We start from the raw sequence: 17,154 nt of genomic DNA on the forward strand, positions 1-17,154 counted from the left end.
TCAGCCGTGGATGGGAGTTGAAGGTGAGCGCTGTTTGGTTGGGACAGGAGGGGGCCAAAGTGCAAATGAATTAGCATTTGTATTCACCCGATTCCCATACGCATCATTAGCCTAAGAGGCGGGCTGCATCAAGTGTAATTTAACCGTTAACAAAAGCCCATTGTGGGCTAACAACCCATTGTTGGTGAGTGAGTGTGTGGAAAGCCTTTTACCCGCCATCCCAGAGAGAGAAAAGAATCCGCGCAGACGCAAATTGATTGAACGCCGCCGCGAAGGAGTCCCAGTCGAAGATGGAGTCGAAGCTGGAGTTGGAGTTGGAGATGGAGTTGGAGAACCTGGCTAATGACCGCAAATTAACACTGGCCAAGGAGCCGCAAGACGAGTGTCATTAACAGAAGTGTTTGCCAGGCGGTCGAGTGGCAGCCACTCACTTTGGTGGGGCTTTTGGCGCGGGCTTTTAGCATATCTTCTAATAGATCGCCAACTTGGCATACTTAACTTACGTTCCGAGTTAGTGTTTTCCTTAACTCTTTCTGGCCAGTTGACCATGCTAAGTTGGGCCATAAATCGGCAGTTAACGCTAGAAGATCTCCAGCTACCGTCCTCGCCGCGGGCATTCATAATTTAAAGATTCTTTAGGTTCGGTATGGTTGGCGAGAGTAGTCTAGGCGAACGTATCGCAAATGGAGCATGAGTTAAGATTTTAATATAAAATGAGATAATAAATGTATTACCACATTAATCACTTTATTCAATACCAGGAAGAACAACCAATATTAAAGATAATCCCTGTTATAATGCACTTCCTATCTGGCTTAATATCCAACCTTCACTTGCTTATATGTGGGAAGTATCGCCGAACTAACCCAAATCTCGGCCAATTATCTACCACTATATAAAGCTATCCGGCCCACCCCGCTCTTCAATTTGCAATTTTGAAGCGAAAATCCGGGGAAAATGCAAGATTTCGTTTGCAAATTGCTCGTGTGTAGGTTTTGGACAACTTTTTCTGTTAGCATCTTTCTATTCCTATAATTACCACAGAAATCGCATAACAAGCTGCTGCCACAACGATAAAAAAACTGAAACCAAAAACAAAAAAACTGTACGAAATGGGGGAGTAACTGGGGAAACTGGGTCAGCTGTGTGGCATTATTGGTTTAGTGGATCAAACCGACAACGACTACGCAAAAGGCAATTTGAGTTGCAGAGGAAAACGAAATAAAACAAAAAGCATGGACCTCCACCGGCCACATTTATTAGATCAATGTCTCGGCAACAGCTAGGCAACAACGAGAGCAGCGGCAACCATCTAGCTATCAGGCTAAGGCTACCCACAAGACGTTAGTCTTAGACTGCTGAATAAATTGCAGAGGCTGCGGCCTACTCGAGTAGCAACAAAAAATCAAAAAAAAACTAAACTAAAAACAAAACAAAAAGCTGGGGAAAACACAAAATCAAACGAATGACTAGCATGAGGCCAATATATAATAATGGTTAAACGCCCAGGCAGCAGCAGTCTCTGCACTGCACTTTGGCAACATCTAATAACAGCAGCAACATCTGCAACATCGCCAACAAGAGCAACAAAACAAGCAAACATCGAAACAACCGGCAACCAACTGCCCATTAAACGGAGCTCCAGAGAATCCACCTCGATTGGCATTGGCGAAACAATTTAAATAGAATTCGCCAGCTTGAATGGGAAATTCGAATTGAATTTGTTGCTGATGCATGTCCATGTTGCTGCTGTTCATGTTCAATTTTCCAGCACCACCCAACCAAAAAATTCAGAGAGTGAAGATAATCATTAAAATAAATTGCTGGCTAAATAAGTTAGAGATTTATATACTCTTGATTACTATTACTGATAAAAGGGAATTGTAAATTTAGATGTTTAATAAATAATTTTATATTAAAATTTTCACAATATATTAAAAAGATTTATCTAAGTAATACAATCATTTTAAAAACTCTTTCAGAGGTTCTTACTCAGAAATAACTTGACATATATTTGGCACTTGCTGAGTCCTTTTAATAAACCCACTAACTAAGCAACTGACAAGCTGAATAAAAAGTTAACTAAATCTTCTAGAAAATTGTTTCCATATTTTACCAGGAAGAATCTAGTCAAATTGGATAAATATCCATTGAAACCTTCTTTCTGCCAGGGTAGAGAGCAGCATTCGTTGGTAACGCATAGGCACACTTGCCGCAAGATTTATATGCATGCATGATCGGTATTAGAAAATTGTCTGAGCAAATGTTTTCGGCAAGCATGTTGCACATGTTGCTGCCGCAAAGCCGCATAGTACATACTTGCAGTTTCTCCAGCAAGATCAATAAAACCTGGCCGGCTACTGGCCTTGCCTTGGTCGGTTCCGCCTATTGCCGTTTGTTGCCTGCCTGCCTGCATATTAATTTATGTTTCGACATTTGCCTTGGCCCGGAGAATTTCCAAACCAAACCAAACCACACCCAACTACAATTTGTTGTTTGGACTCTGCCTGGTTGGCTGTTTTTTTTTGCGTTTTTTTTGGCCCCTCGCCTGACAGGCGAAGCCTAAAATTCAATTAAAAATATTAAGGCTGAGCCTGGGCTACTGCTTATTAGACTTTTGGGCCGAACATTTCTTTATGGCATTTGATTTGGGGTTCTCCCGCCCTGCCCTCGCCGGTGGGTTGGAGAACATTTTCGATCAGAGATCTCAGATCGACCCCTTAAGCCCCTTTAACCAATGGTTTTAAAGATTGCTTTGGCTACCGATCAATGACCGAGAGCTCCTCCAAAAGTGTGTTTATCCAGGCCGAACCGCAAATTATCACTGCTCGTAAAGAACAACAGCTACTTTTTATGAGTTGATGGATTGGACTTATGGTGACGATTCTCAAGAAGAATCTAGCACAAAAATAAATCTCAGTCCTTAAAATATAACATTTCAAGTTTTGAGAACTACATTTAAGTCAAGCTAAGATCCAAAACCTAAAGTAGTTGTTAGCACCTATTTTAAACCAGTTAATGCTTACATTTTTTACATTACATTATGATTAAACTCTCTAGTACTGCTTCAAAACGTTTATTTCCCAACGTTTTCCCTCTCCTGTTGACGATCTTGATACTTCAAGAATCCCGACGATGATCTTGACCATGTTAATTCCCTTGGGGGTGTGTGCTCTGTTACGTTAACTTTAGCTTCGAGCCGAAAAAAGACACGCACTGTGCACGCTCCGTTAACCGGCAGAAACGAGAAACGGTCGACAAATTTATGACTTCACAGTTACCCACGGATGCAGATGCAGATCCCAGAAGGGGGAGATCCCCCTTTGACTGTGTGCCCAACTACCGCACAATTTACGATCGGTTCATTTAGGTGGCCCATTGTCCACCGATGCACCGATGTTTATGCAATGTTTTTGTGATTTCATATCGGCCAGCTGGGAATTTGTAGCGGCAACGCCTTTGCCATCGCCATCGCCTTTCATTGTGGGCGTTGGGATCTGGTCATCTTCCTTTTTCTCCTCCCAAAAAACTGCAAATATTGCAGTGCCATCTCCATTGGATCTTTCCCCACATTTTTCTTTTTGTATTTTGTTTTTGTGGGAGAAGCGCATCCTAGCCAAATATGTGCGAGCCAAAAACGTGAGCCGAACAAATTGTTACTGCCTTAAATAGTAAACAGATTTTTTCGTTCATTCCTGGCACGGACAAAAACGGGGTCTGCGTATTACGGCAGCGACAGGCAAGAGGCTGAATTCGATTCTTTCCAGCCGATTCCCATAGGGTTGAGCTGGGTCAATCCTCCTCGCCAGAGGTCCCCAGGAGCATTTAAAAATCAATTTGGGCGCATTTATGTTTCACACGATGGCCCAGAGAGAACCCGAAACAGAAACAGAAACGCTGTGAAGCCTGAGCCGGGGAAGTCTCGTTTGATGATTATCTCGGTTTGTGTGACTTTCGGTTTCCAAGCTCGTGTACGATCCATGTAGTATATGGTGTGTGCCTGGAAAATGGATGGAAATGTGTGTCACCGGGTCTCTGTGTCTCCTCCTCCTTCTCATCCTCCTTCTGGCTGGCAATCCTCTAACTTTAGCTGCAACTTCCATTCCCAATCCACTGGCACTGCCTCTGCCATTTCCATTTCCATTTCCATTCCCAATTCGAAACAATTACCAATTGTTTATTTGTTCTTACAACTTGTTGTCGACTTCCCCAGTGGCCCGACGGTGCTAGTGATTCCACCCCCGTTCCCCTCGCTTTCCACTTCGCCTCCACGAATTCGTCAATTGCCACACTATCTTGATCTCGAGTCGGCGCACAGAAGTTTACTCTGTCGAAACGGTCCCAAAACGAAACTTTCCTTGGCCACTTTGACAGTCGGCACTTTATCTTCGCCAGCTTTTAATTTCACTAATGACAATTGATGACCGTACACGTTTATGAAAATGGAAAATCTAATGAAACTGAATTTTCCCAATGAGAGCCAAGTCAAGAGAAGCCAGCCGCCCGAAGTCCGATGTCAATGTGTTCAATCAATCAGGAAAAAAGTGCAAGAAGCTGTCCGTTTTCAAAATTATATATTTTTTACATTTTAAAATATATTATTTTAGATATTATTTCTGAAACTTTAAGCTGTTAAGTTCTATGTAAAAGTCTTAGAATCTTGATAAGAAAACAGTAACCAGCTAGGTTCCGACTCTTGAAAAGTCTGCTAGTTTTGTAAGCTCTTAAAATGTTTATTCAGTATTTAATGTATAAATTTATGTTAATATGTTTTCAATCTAATTATTCATAGAAATATAAAAGATTTTTTTAAAGTGGTTTTTGAAGTATACCTTCCAATTAGCTCAGTTATTGAATAAAATGTGGCACTGCCACACACATTTGGTGAATGCTCGTGGAGGCATTTCAAGATCGCGGCACTCGTAAATCGCCGACCAGCCCACAAAGCGATCTTAAAGACAATCCGCAACAGGGTTGACTAGAAAAGTATGCCAGCAGCGTTTTCGAGTTGGTATTGTTGCTGCTGCTTCTGCTGCACAGAAGTTGTCATCGTCAATTAGTTTAAAGGCAGCATAAATTTATGTTAACAGCTACCAAACATAATATCCCCTGAGAGCCCGGAGTTGCAGGCAGAGCGAAAACGAAACGAAACAATTTTCCCTTTTCACCAACATCAACGCCAGCTACCGTTTCTGCCACTGTTGCAAGTTGCAGATGTTGCTGTTGCGCTGCTGCTGCTGTTGCTGCTGTTGTGGCATTGTGTTTTGGGGCGCGCGATTTCGTGGCCGTTATAACAGGCCCAAAGAATCCGAGGCGGACGTTATGCCTCAATGAAGTCAGACTCTGAGTTGGATTTCTCGGATGCCCCTTGCCTGAAAAGAAGAAGGCCAATTGGGTCGTGGCTGGGCCTTTGATGTTGTCGCAGTTTGTTAGATTCTGTTGCGGCAAGGAGCAACAATAAGAAACGAAAAAATTGCACATGGGCCCAGGCGTAGCATTATTTAATGTAATCGATCGTGATGGGTTTGTTCTAATTTGCGGTGATTTTGTTTTTGGCGCTTGTTAAGAACAACCAGAGTGAAAGAGCCATGCGAAATCCTTTGAAGTTGGCCAAAGATTTAGTGTCGTATCTTTTATGGTGTATCATAAAAGTTTACGGGCCCCTGTTTAATTAGTTGGTGGGCATAAAGGAATCAGTGCGGGACGTGAGTGGCTGACGTGCCATAAATTGCTTTTGCCTGTCGAAATTTTAGCGTCTGAAACTATGGTTTTATAGTAATTGGATTAATGAAAGAGATAATCGGCTGAGAAACCGAAACTTTTCGGTTGAATTTAGTTTGCCTTTTCTAAATAAATTTTATATTTCAATATATATTTAATGCTAGCAAACATACTAAAAGCGTATTTAATTTCTAACAAACTATTTGACTATGAATAATAAATAAAAATGACAGCTTTATGAAAATGTTTTCTTATTAAGTTCGAGTTTCTTTCTCTGTGTATTACTGGTTTCGTGATTTGTTCTTATTTCTAGTTGCGTATCACAGCCTAATCAAAGCTCGTTGGTGCATTATATACATATGCGAAGACTTTTCTCAATTCCAGGCTTGGAAATTGCATGGACAACTAGATGGTAATTGCAGGTGTGCAACATGGTAATGACGACTTTGGCCAGAGGCCAGGTATTGGGTGGAAGTGGAGGCCCCAATTGGGGGATGATTGGATGGGATGGAGCGAGATCGAGAATTGCGTTGGGAAGAGGCGGACATCCACCCGATCATGCTCATTAGAGGGAACTCGTTATGGTTACCAATGACCAGATCACAGCCCCCCGAATCATAGGTGACCCGAATTTTGTGCCGGATATGAATTACAAGCTGCCAAAAACAAGGCGAGAAGCTTTTGTGGATAATTAAGCTTAGACAAAGCACAACAACACTTTTGTTGTCCAACGGCCAATGACCATTTCCAAAAAGTATGTACAGATCTACCCCGAAAAGGATAAAATGCCAGTATAATGACCTTCGATTGAATCACCTGCCTTCGCTCAACCCCGTTTGATCCGATGCCACTGAAGTCGGCCTCCCAATCGGTTGAATTAAGTAATTTCGATACCGTCACGTCAGTCAGCAACCCACGCGACGGCAGCTGAGGAGATAATCAAATAAAATGGATTGTTAGCCAGGTTTCGAAGTTGAAAGAAAAGCGCCACTCGGGATTATTTGCTTTCTTAAATGTCCCCACAAGGGTCAGGGACAGGCAGCGAAATGAAAAGCCGGGCAGAGCGAGGGAAAAACCCAAACAAATTGTATCGATGGCTTGCCAATGAAGTGAAAATCGTGATTCCAAAGTCAAACAGCGGCCTGTAATTTCCACTAATTTCTACACGTTTTGTTTTCCTTCGCTTTGAATTAGCTTGGTTTTTTGGTTTTGCCTTCGTCAACATTTTGTCGAATTGCTTCCCAAGTAGCTAAAACAATTATGCGAATTAACGGCGACTGGGGAATGAATCGCACAATTTCAATAGCCATTCCAATTGGCAAAAGTTCAAATCAATTGCGACTCATTTAAAGTGACGTCACAATCGCTATGCCAAAAAAGGCAATCGTTCCAGAAGGAAAACACAACTGCAGCCCAAGTGACCAAAGCAGATATCCCAGAGTTCTCGGGAAAAACTCCATAACAGCAAATGCATTCTGCATTTTAAACAGACCAAAGGGTTTTTAGTCCATCACAGTCGCACGTCTCAAGGGAACGTTAGTTGACATTTATGGAATGGGACTTCTGTGTTCCATCGATTGCTCAGTCCATGGGCGTAGTCCGACATGTATGGCTTAGTTTAAAACCTTTTTATATCTTTGATCAGTGTTTGACAAATCCTGGTTACTACTTATTTAAATTTTAATATGTATATTATCTATATTTTTTGGGCCTAACCCCCTCTTGATAAAATCCTTGCTACTCCCTTGTCCCAGTTGATGTTCTTTTTTCACCTTTCTGAAAACCATTCCGATGCGGCAGACTGCTTGGAACCATCGATGTCTGAGCAAGCTCATTTATTCAGCTGTTTCAGTTGTTTTTTGCTGACTGCAGTAGGAATTACTTGAAATGGCTTGTAATGAGTCGAGTGCTCTTGGTTGCCCTTTTGTTTTTTGCCCGCGTCTTCAGTTTTCCTGGAAAGCTTGCGACAAATTTAGATGGGACCAAAGCTTTATTTGCACTTGCGCATGGAGTGGCCTCCATAACAAAATGGAATTTTAGCAAAAACCGCCCAACTGGCTCGTTGGTCTAGGGGTATGATTTCCGCTTAGGGTGCGGGAGGTCCCGGGTTCAAATCCCGGACGAGCCCAAGAGATTGTCGATTTTTTTTTTTTAAGTAATGTTTTGATATTAGAAAATGCAATCTAAGCACTTTCACGCACAAGCACAATAGTAACAAGTAAAATCATCATCAAATCATTTTCATTTTGTTGCTTATAAAGCCTACTTAATAAAATCAACCAGTACGCAAACTCGCTTATGTTAAAATTAACCCAAAAAAATAAACCATCTTGGGCTCGTCCGGGATTTGAACCCGGGACCTCCCGCACCCTAAGCGGAAATCATACCCCTAGACCAACGAGCCAGGTGATCGTCGCGGCTCACTAAATCGGACCAATTTCCCGCTGTAAAAGTTGGTTTTGTTAACGGTTTCTGCAGAAATATTGGTGAAACGCAAGTAAAAACTGGTTTCGTGACGAGTTATTTTCAATCAAGGCCAAAGCTTTTCGTTGACCATGAAAGAGTACTTGCAGTAAGTCATGTGGGCATTTTGACAGACCACCAGCAACTGGCTCGTTGGTCTAGGGGTATGATTTCCGCTTAGGGTGCGGGAGGTCCCGGGTTCAAATCCCGGACGAGCCCAAGGAAAACAACTTTTTTATTTTATTTTTTTCAAATTATAAACATTGCTTATAGTTTTTATTTTTGTTGCACAAATAACGACTTATGGGTAAATAATATTAACATTTGTTGTTTTGCCCCTCTTATTTAGTATGATTAAAATTGCATTAATTTAGGTAAAATATATTTGATTAATACCAATGGTTAACAAAACAAAAGTAAAATTAGATGATTTATTGTTTGTATTTTCTTTATGTATAATGCATTTACATGTATGTAAGCTGAAAAACAATTTCGATATATTTAATACAAACGAAAAAAAGGGAAGCAAATAAGCATAATTGCCTGTCGCTCGCTTCAAAGCTGACCTATGAACTACATAAACATAAATAAATGACACATTTTGTGGACATAGAGAATTGGATAAACGTACAGTAGAATAACATACAGATACAATGATAGAATAGATGATAAATACATAAATTTGGCCCAAAATTGTTGTTGTTTTTGTAGCTGTTGATGACGCAGTGGCTGCTGTTGTTATTTTTGTTTGGGGGTTAGTTTCCATTGCTCGACGTCCCTTCCACATTTTACATTGGAGGGGGGTGAACAGTCGTTGTTAGCTTAACTCCGTTTGAAATCTGAAGCTCCTGATAGATTTTTATGTTTTACTCGTCTGCTACATCACCAACATCATCATCATAATCGTCATCGTCATCATCATTATGATCTTCAACCAGTTTTGCGCTCTGTTAGAGAAATGTTATTCGTTTTATGTACATACATCATGGATGTTGTGCCGTTCGATTTTTGTCTTGCATTTGGTTGCTTGGTTTTTATTAATATATTTTAAATAATTATAATTATTTAGTTATTATTAGCACTAATTATTCTTTGGTTGTTCCACTGGTTCGGTTTGTTGTTTGCTTGCTCTTGGTTATTGCATTTCATTTTCGATTTGTTCATTGTGCTTTTTCTTCCTGGAGTTCCTGTTGCTGAATGTTAATGACGGCAGCCGTTTTAAACATTTGCTTGTGACTGGGCTTATTTGGATTGGTTGTTAATGCTGTTGCTGCTGTTGTTGTTGTTGTTGTTAGATCTGATGATGCTGGTGATGTTTGTGCAGCGGATTTTCTCAAACTCTTGCCAAACGTGGAGCTGCCCTTCAGACCTGTAACGAATCAAAAAAAAAAAACAAAAACAAATGATAGCCAAAATTAGTTTCTTTCGTTTTTTGCATTTTACAGCCAAATTAAAGTACAGATATAAAGTATATACATATGTGAGTATTTATATTGAGAGGAGCACTGAAAAGGGGTCAAGAGAGACAGAAGACAAAAGCAGAGACAGCCGTGATGATCATGATTGTGTGTGTTGTAGAATGTAGAAGGAAGAGTGCGCTGCCCCAGGAGATTATAGAGTTGATCGAGTATGGCGTTTTAGCGTTTACCTTGGAAGCTCAAACGATTCTGATAGATGGCGAATATATCGAAGGGCCTGTAGCATGGCTCGTAACCATCCTCGGGCCCATCGAGATCTCGATAGAGTAGGGATCTCTCACTCTGATCAGAAGCGTTTGCGGCAGACACGGGGGAACAGTTTAGCATATGGGAGGGTATCACGAATAGACTTTGCTCCATTTTCTCGGGTGGCGCTCGCGATGAATCGGCGGTTTCTGTATCGGAATCGGGATTGGACTCAGTTTCGCTCGAGGCCGCTGATGTGGTTGCTGTGGTTGTTGTGGTTGTGGTTGTGGCAGTAGTTCTTGTTGCTGTTGCACCCTCTATTTGTGGTGCAGGCTTGGGTGGTTGTTTGTAGTTGTGGTGTGTTTGTTGTTTGTGTTGTGTTTTTTGTTTGTTTGATTTTTTGGTTGGGATAGTGGAAGATGGTAACAAAGTGGATTAGTTGTTGTCTGCTGTTGTAGTGATTAGTGTTAGTCACAATTTATACTAATTGAACTAGTGTTAGTTTAAGGGCTCTAAAGTAGTTTCATGCTAATTTCTTACCTCGCTATCTTCACAATCGGTACCTTCTCGAGCGTCGGTGGTCAGGCCCTGCACGAAGTGAACATCGTTTGATGGATCATCGGAGGCCAAGTGGGCTCGAAATTGCTTGTTTCTGCAGGATATCATAAGTTGAAAGATCATTTAGGACACAAGGGGGGAACCTTACCTTAGCTCCAATTGCTGCATCTGCTGAAAATGCCTCAGCTTGCTGTTCGCCATATGCAGTTTCTCCTCCAGAGCTGCGTTTTCCACGCACTTGATGGAGTACTTTTCAGAAAAGGAAAGAATTTCCATTCGAAGCTCTCCGAGATCCTCCCTGAGTTTAGAATATATAGTTTATTATATAAATTACAAGCTTATTCTAAAAAACATTCTCATTTTTCTAATATATCTAATGTTTTAAATCACAAACTAAAGTCTTTACTTACTCCTTAAGTTTGGCTCCATCACCCCGCATTTGTTCACCCCTTTGGACCTGGCGCAGGAACTCCTGCTTGAATCTTGCGACTTCCCGCTGAACCTCACTCTGGTGTGCCTTTCTCATAGCATCCAGAGCAGCCAAGGTGGCCTATTAATAATAATAAAGTAAGGAAATACAGAATTTTGAAGAGTTATGTAAAAAGTGCTATTCCCACCTGAGTCTCCTCGGCCAACGCGGTTTCCTTCTCGGCAAGCAGGCGCTCAATCTCCATCTTGTGTTTTTGCTCCAGGTCGCAAGTAAGCCGTCTGTGCGAAGTCTCCATGGCACTCAGTCCCTTTTCGCAGAGAGTCTAAAGTTTAAGATTTAGAATGAAAAGTTGAGATAAGTGAAGTTTAGTTTTATTCTTACCCTCAGCTGCTCAATCTCGGTTTGATAGCGCTTTCGGAAGCTCTGCTCATCGGCTGCATTGGCGTGTTCGGTGTGGTAGACCTCCCTCAAGCACTCCAGTTGCTTGCCATGTTCCCGCTCGAGGAGCTCCAGACGCTTTTCCAGCCGACGACAACGCTCCTGTTGCCTTCCCAGTTCCTCGCTCAGTTCCTGGCGCTGCTGCAGGAGTAGTTCCTGCTCCTGTTCTTGGCTGGCGCACTTCTCCAATGCCTGGGCTAGATCACTTTCCCGCTGCTCCAAGAGCTGCTCACTCCTTTGCAAATCAGTTTCTGTTTGCTGTTGCAGGGCGGATAGTTTCTCCACACGCTGGCGTAGATCGCAACACTTGTGGCAGGCATCCTGCAAGCAGGTCAACTCCATCTGCTCACTGACCATCACACAGGTCTCGGCCAGAGCTCGTTCCAGCTGCCTCAGGCCATCCTTGCGATCGTTCATGGGTGAAACAGAACGACGTGTCCTTTGACCAGCCCGTATTTGCTGCAGTTGGGTGAGACTCTGCTCCAGACGCTCCTTGCTGCCCAAGAGCACGTGCTCCAGGCTGTGGAGACGCTGCAAAAGATGGGCATTCAATGGTGACTGACTGCTGGATTCGCTGCTGGAGGATTCGGGTGGTGTGCCCTCTTTCCTTTCCACCGTTTCCCTTTGCAACTCGCTTAGTTTCAGTTCCAGTTGCTCCTTTCCCTTTAAAGACAACGAACGCCGCCTCTCGGACTTCGCCAACTTCTGCTTAAGAGCCCGCACCTGACGCTCTGAGCTGCTGTATTTCAAGGTCAGATCCTGAATACGGGCTGCCATCAGTTGCAGTTGAGCTCCATCCTCGTGTTGTCGCCTCTCCAGTTTCTGTTGCAGAGCAGCTTGTGCTAGTTCCAAGGCATCATATTGGTTTTGAGACTGCTTCAATTCCCGCTTCATGGCTCGGATTTCGTTGACAGCCTTTTCGAAGCGCGATCTCAGCTCATTGTATTCCTCGGCCAGCGAATCTCGTTGCAGGCAGTAGGGATCAATGTCACTGATGGTGGTCAGATCGCTCAGCGAGTCCATGCGTTTGATTTTGTGACGCTGCAGGTTGCTCAGTGTGCCACCGCCACCGTGATCCTGCAATTCCCTTAAACGCTTGTAGAGTCCTTCGTTCTCCTCGATTCCCTGGGCCAGACGATCCTCCAACTGCTTGATTTGGCACTGACTCTCGGTTAGCTGCAGTCCCAGATTGTGCATCAGTTCGGAGGCACTCTGCTTGGCCTGGCTCAGTTCGCTATTCAACTGCGTTTGCTGCTCCTGCAGCCGGGCAGTCAATTGCTGTTCGGTTCTTTGGAGGGTGGCCAGTAGCTCAGACATCCGTGTTTCTCTCAGAGAGGCTTCTGCTCGCAGGGTCTCACACTGTTGCTTGAGTTCCCTGCTCTCGGTTGGCTGCAGTTCCTCGGGAACCACCAACAAGGGCAACTCATCACTGGCCACACTGTCCACGGTGCTGCGCCGTGAACTTGGTGGTGAACTGCGACTCCTTTTGTGCAAACTGGCCAAACTGCGATTGCGCAGGCAACTTCTCAGGACAGGTGGAGAAGGTGACAACGGGGATCCCCAGTCTAAGCTATCTCTTCGTCCGCCCTCCGATGCTGTTCTGTACTCCTCATCTGACGAAAAATGCGGACCCGCTGGTGTTCCTGGAGTTACAGGACTCGATGATGGCTGTTGCTGCAGTTGAGCCTTGATAAAGTCCTGCTCAATATCCGTCTGTTTAGGCGGAGTGTCCAGTTGTGGCAATCCAGCGGCACTTCGTAAGACCGCCAGCCAGCTATTCCTTGAACTAGGTGACAAACTGGCCAAAACCAAGCGCTGTTTGTCCCACGTGGTCAGCTGAAAAGCGTGCTGCTTGCTGGCTGCAGGCTCCGCCAAAACGCTGGTCAAACTATTCACATCCAGAACGCCGTCGAGGACACCTCGCTCTTCACACAACGGATCCCTGTAGTAGAAAAGCGCCGCGCCACTCAAGGTGAACCAGTGCTTGGACCACTCGCCCGTCCGGTTGTCCTGCTTCATTAGCCAACCCTTCTTGGCATTCAGGGACTCCTCTGTGGCCTTTACTGGAGGCTTTCCTTGACCGGAGGAGGTCTTATTATTCGCCTTGCCTACCGATCTCAGCTCATCTGTTTTGGCCATATAGTTAACACACAGCTCGTCCAAATTGCATCCGCCATCGGGATCGCCCCTCTCGTGCTGGTAATGTTTCGGGGACTTCAGGTGCAATTGCAGCCTGGCAGTGGGTTTCGTTTTGTCTCCCTGCTCCATGACCGTGGGTATCTTTTTGACTATGGCTGACACTATCGCTGGTGTGGAGTTGGATGCCAGTGGCAGGGATTTTGGACGCTCGCTAGTTGTGTTCGGCGTTTTGGTGTTGCCGCTATTGGAGGATACTTGGAAGTCCGTTTCATCTCTGGATGTCACTTGGTACTGACTGTGATGGCTGAAATGATGCTGGTTGTTCAGGGCATTGTTAACCGCCGTGGACCAGCGTTTGTTCTGCTGCTGACTCAGATTCGTTATGGTGTTGGCAATGTCCTTGATCGTCTTCTCATCTCGACGAATGTCCTCGATCAGCAGGCAAGTTGTGGGTTGGGAAACTGAAATGGATAAGAATAAAATGGGTTAGGTAACAATATTTATTAACTTAAAATAGCATCAACAAGTTAACAAAATTTAAGAGTAAAGGTTTCTAACTATTGAGTATTTAATGACCGCAATAAAAGGAAATCACCATCAAAGTATAAAGGAAAGATCGTTTAACTAGATAATCAGGCAATTATAACTATACGAGCTTGCCGGTCATCAAGGATCATAAATTCCCCATCAGCCTTTGCCCAAAACAAACCCTGGTCAGCAATCTACGCATTCTTTTCTTATAATTGGCTCAACGTCTTCATTAAATACTTTGAAATATGAGCATGTCGGTAATTTCATTTTGCCGGCTGTCCAGGTTTCTCTCTTGGCTAAGCAAACCATATCAATGCCATTGACTGAAATTAACTTAGACGGAGGATCGTGTGGATGGTGAATGGTGGATTGAGAATTGAGGATAGCAGATTGAGGACTGAGGATTCGGAGGTATACTCCACACCCCTAACAATATTTATGCCCAACATAGGGCCGTAAAACGCGGCGAGAGAACCAAGTTATGTGCGGGCAAATATAATAAAATTATTAAAACGGGCACACGGTGTATTGTAAGGGGATCCCAGGGATCGCGATAAGCCTGGCCAGAAAGATCCCGAGAGGGCTATGGCAGAGTGCCATAATTTTATTAACACCCAAACAAGCTGAGGAGGACAAACCATCAGAGACGAACGAACCAGACGAACCAGAGAGCGGTCAGCTCCTCCAAGTTGTCCCATAAAATATGTGATTACAAAATATATATTTAGACCTGTTCCAGTCAGCCGCCACATTTAGGTTTATTATGATTATGATACAAATTTCCGACTGGCCATAAAGTCGACCGTCTGAGGACTGGTACTGAACCTGAACCTGAACCCAAACTGGCGAGTCTGACTCTGATGGTCTCTGAGTGCGCATCAATTCGGTCAGTCGAACAGGTTGGTCGCTTTTCGGCTGCTCCACCGGCGTTTATCTTGATTATTGAGCTGTTGCGAAAAGCGAAAGGAGGTGGACCAGCAGCCTCTGAACTCCAGCTGCAGATACGGATGCTAAAGCTACAGTTCCAGCTTCAGCTCCAGTCGCGGAGATCGGTATTGGGGAACCAGCTCAAGCTCTGACAGAAACAGAGCTGGCTGGTGACTGACTGACTCACCGAGCAGGTTCAAGGTTACTGTGCTAACTGCGCCAAAGGGGAGGTTACGGGTTACGGGCTGATGACGATGGCGATGGAGATGGGCATGGGGTATGCCTTTAATTGGTCGACTTGTCGGGCCATCGCGCACAAAAGCAAAAGGCTGACCAAAGTGGCCCTGGCGACTATACGTCGATTAGGGTTTGGGGCCGGGACTATGTCAGCAATGGAATTTATAATGCTTATGATATTACACATAGCCGAGAGGTAGGACAGAAGGACAATGGTTCTTTACTCCCTGAATGGGGTTCATTATGTTTACGATGCTGGGATCTCAGGGATCAGGGAACTAAATACTAATGATCCATAGAAAAACTAAACAGCAACAGCTTGAAAAACATATGATCTTAGTAACTAATTCAAGGACCCTTTGACCCAGACAAATTACTTTGCAATAAATCAAATTTTATTTTTAAAACTTAACATCTTCAGGAATAACCCAAATAAACATAAACTTTATTTAAAAACCCCATGGCGTAGGCAATAAACAGCTCTTTTTAAGATCTAAAGCTTACATCAAGGAGCTCTCCGCTGGATTACAGGTCATTTCTTATTCGTTACTGGATGCACCAGCCAATTGGCCCATAAAACCATCCCCACTTGCTGCTTTATTATCTGTGGCTCTTTGTTTCGCTTTTGTGGCCTGCCCTTGATGTGTTTTGCACCATTTAATATTTATTGTGGCTTTTACTACGCGCTTTCAAGTTCAAGATCAAATCAGAGACCAGAGAACAGAGAACAGCGAGTCCAGTGGGGCAGCCAACAAAAAAAGACGCGTAAGGTGCTAAGTGTAATTAAGTTGATAAAAACAGTGTTCGCAGATACATGGGCTGGCAAGTGGCTTGATGCCGCTGCTGATGCAGAGAGCCCTATAATTATGGTTCCTTCAGAGAGAGATGAGGAACTCTTTCGATGAGACAATGCAAACGGTTGGGATCTGGAGAGGGGAGGTGGATTTTTGAAATTGTCTCTGGTGGCGACTTCTACTTTTTTCATTTCTTTAATTAACAGCACTTGATTAATTATGACCACAATTAAGCGCACTCAGAACAACCCACTCAATCATGCCCGGGCTTCCTGCAAATAACTCCCGATTTCCACCCCTCTGAACTAACCGATATTCCCCCTCGCTAGGCCAACGAAGCTCCGCCTCAGACGCAATAAATAATCAAATTGCAAGTTGATTTACCTGCCCGGCTCTGCCTTTTGGGCGAACGAAAGCGAAAATTGCCTTTGGATTGGAATCGCTCCCGCCCGTCGAAACTCTGCCCTCCAGCCCGAGGGCTCCCTCACACGATGACTTTGAAAAATTTCTAACTTGCCCCGCTGTATATGTATAAAAAAACTCTGCCAGACCGGACCCCAGCTTGTTGCATAAATTTTGCTTGCAAGTCGTTACACTTATGAATATTGATTGGTTATAGGTGATGGTGGTGGCTTCTACTGCCGCTCGTTCTGCTTTCGAGCTCTAAAGTTCTGCAGCTCAGGAGTTCTCCCCAGATCTTCAGTTCTCCAATTCTTGAGTCTCGTAAATCGCACAACCTGCATCGTTAGCTGCCGAGACGCCCCCCGGCCCCATCCACTGCTGTCATTTTGCATTTGCACAGAAGTTGTCCGGCCTGAATGGACCTGGGTCCATCGTCCTAACCACGTTTGTTAACATGCTTTTTCTGTGTGGCTCATAATGGGGCTTCTCAATAGAAAGATAATGAATTCACAGCAGAACTAATGGAACTCTCTCTCCTTAGTATCCTTTAGTATTTTACAAAGTTGCAAAAGGGTTGTAATTAGCGATTGATATAGTATGAAGGTTAGGCAACGATAACAACGCTTGCTAGATAGTTCAAATGCAAGTTCTATGTCAATTGAACACTGAGAAAAATAGTTACAGATTATTAAAGTGACTCTTATGAAAGGTTTTAGAGAGACATCATAAACATCAAGGAATCGAAAATAACGACTTCCTCAGGAAAAATGTGTAACATCTTAACGATTGCTTAAGAGAAGTCTTAAGATATTTATAATTTATGATTTCCTTTAATCTCCTAATCGATTAT

At 43.6% G+C, this 17,154-nt stretch overlaps 1 protein-coding gene and 3 non-coding genes across 6 annotated transcripts in view; 2 read left to right on the plus strand and 2 right to left on the minus strand.

The window, feature by feature from the left end:
* The first annotated feature begins 7,777 nt into the window (after positions 1-7,777).
* Positions 7,778-7,849, plus strand: Trnap-agg. The gene has a single exon. It is a non-coding gene; the product is annotated as a tRNA-Pro (tRNA).
* Positions 7,850-8,053: 204 nt separating this feature from the next.
* On the minus strand, positions 8,054-8,125 carry Trnap-agg. Its single transcript has one exon. It is a non-coding gene; the product is annotated as a tRNA-Pro (tRNA).
* Positions 8,126-8,331: 206 nt separating this feature from the next.
* Trnap-agg lies at positions 8,332-8,403 on the plus strand. The gene has a single exon. It is a non-coding gene; the product is annotated as a tRNA-Pro (tRNA).
* A 198-nt stretch (positions 8,404-8,601) lies between these two features.
* Positions 8,602-17,154, minus strand: part of LOC108105777 (protein outspread) — an 81,870-nt gene continuing 73,317 nt past the window's right edge. For 2 of the 3 annotated variants that reach the window (XM_017212500.2, XM_017212499.2), the window contains 7 exons: positions 11,218-13,874; positions 11,024-11,158; positions 10,817-10,956; positions 10,555-10,704; positions 10,389-10,500; positions 9,833-10,181; positions 8,602-9,553 (listed from right to left, as the gene is read on the minus strand). In XM_017212500.2, coding sequence (XP_017067989.2) covers positions 9,345-9,553; positions 9,833-10,181; positions 10,389-10,500; positions 10,555-10,704; positions 10,817-10,956; positions 11,024-11,158; positions 11,218-13,874 — 3,752 coding nt within the window. In that variant the 3' untranslated portion in view covers positions 8,602-9,344. The remainder of the gene's footprint in view (positions 9,554-9,832; positions 10,182-10,388; positions 10,501-10,554; positions 10,705-10,816; positions 10,957-11,023; positions 11,159-11,217; positions 13,875-17,154) is intronic. The other variant, XM_017212501.2, reaches the window with a different exon arrangement.

Source organism: Drosophila eugracilis, unplaced genomic scaffold (genome assembly GCF_018153835.1).
Source record: "Drosophila eugracilis isolate 14026-0451.02 unplaced genomic scaffold, ASM1815383v1 contig_353, whole genome shotgun sequence".
In the NCBI taxonomy this organism is placed as follows: domain Eukaryota; kingdom Metazoa; phylum Arthropoda; class Insecta; order Diptera; family Drosophilidae; genus Drosophila; species Drosophila eugracilis.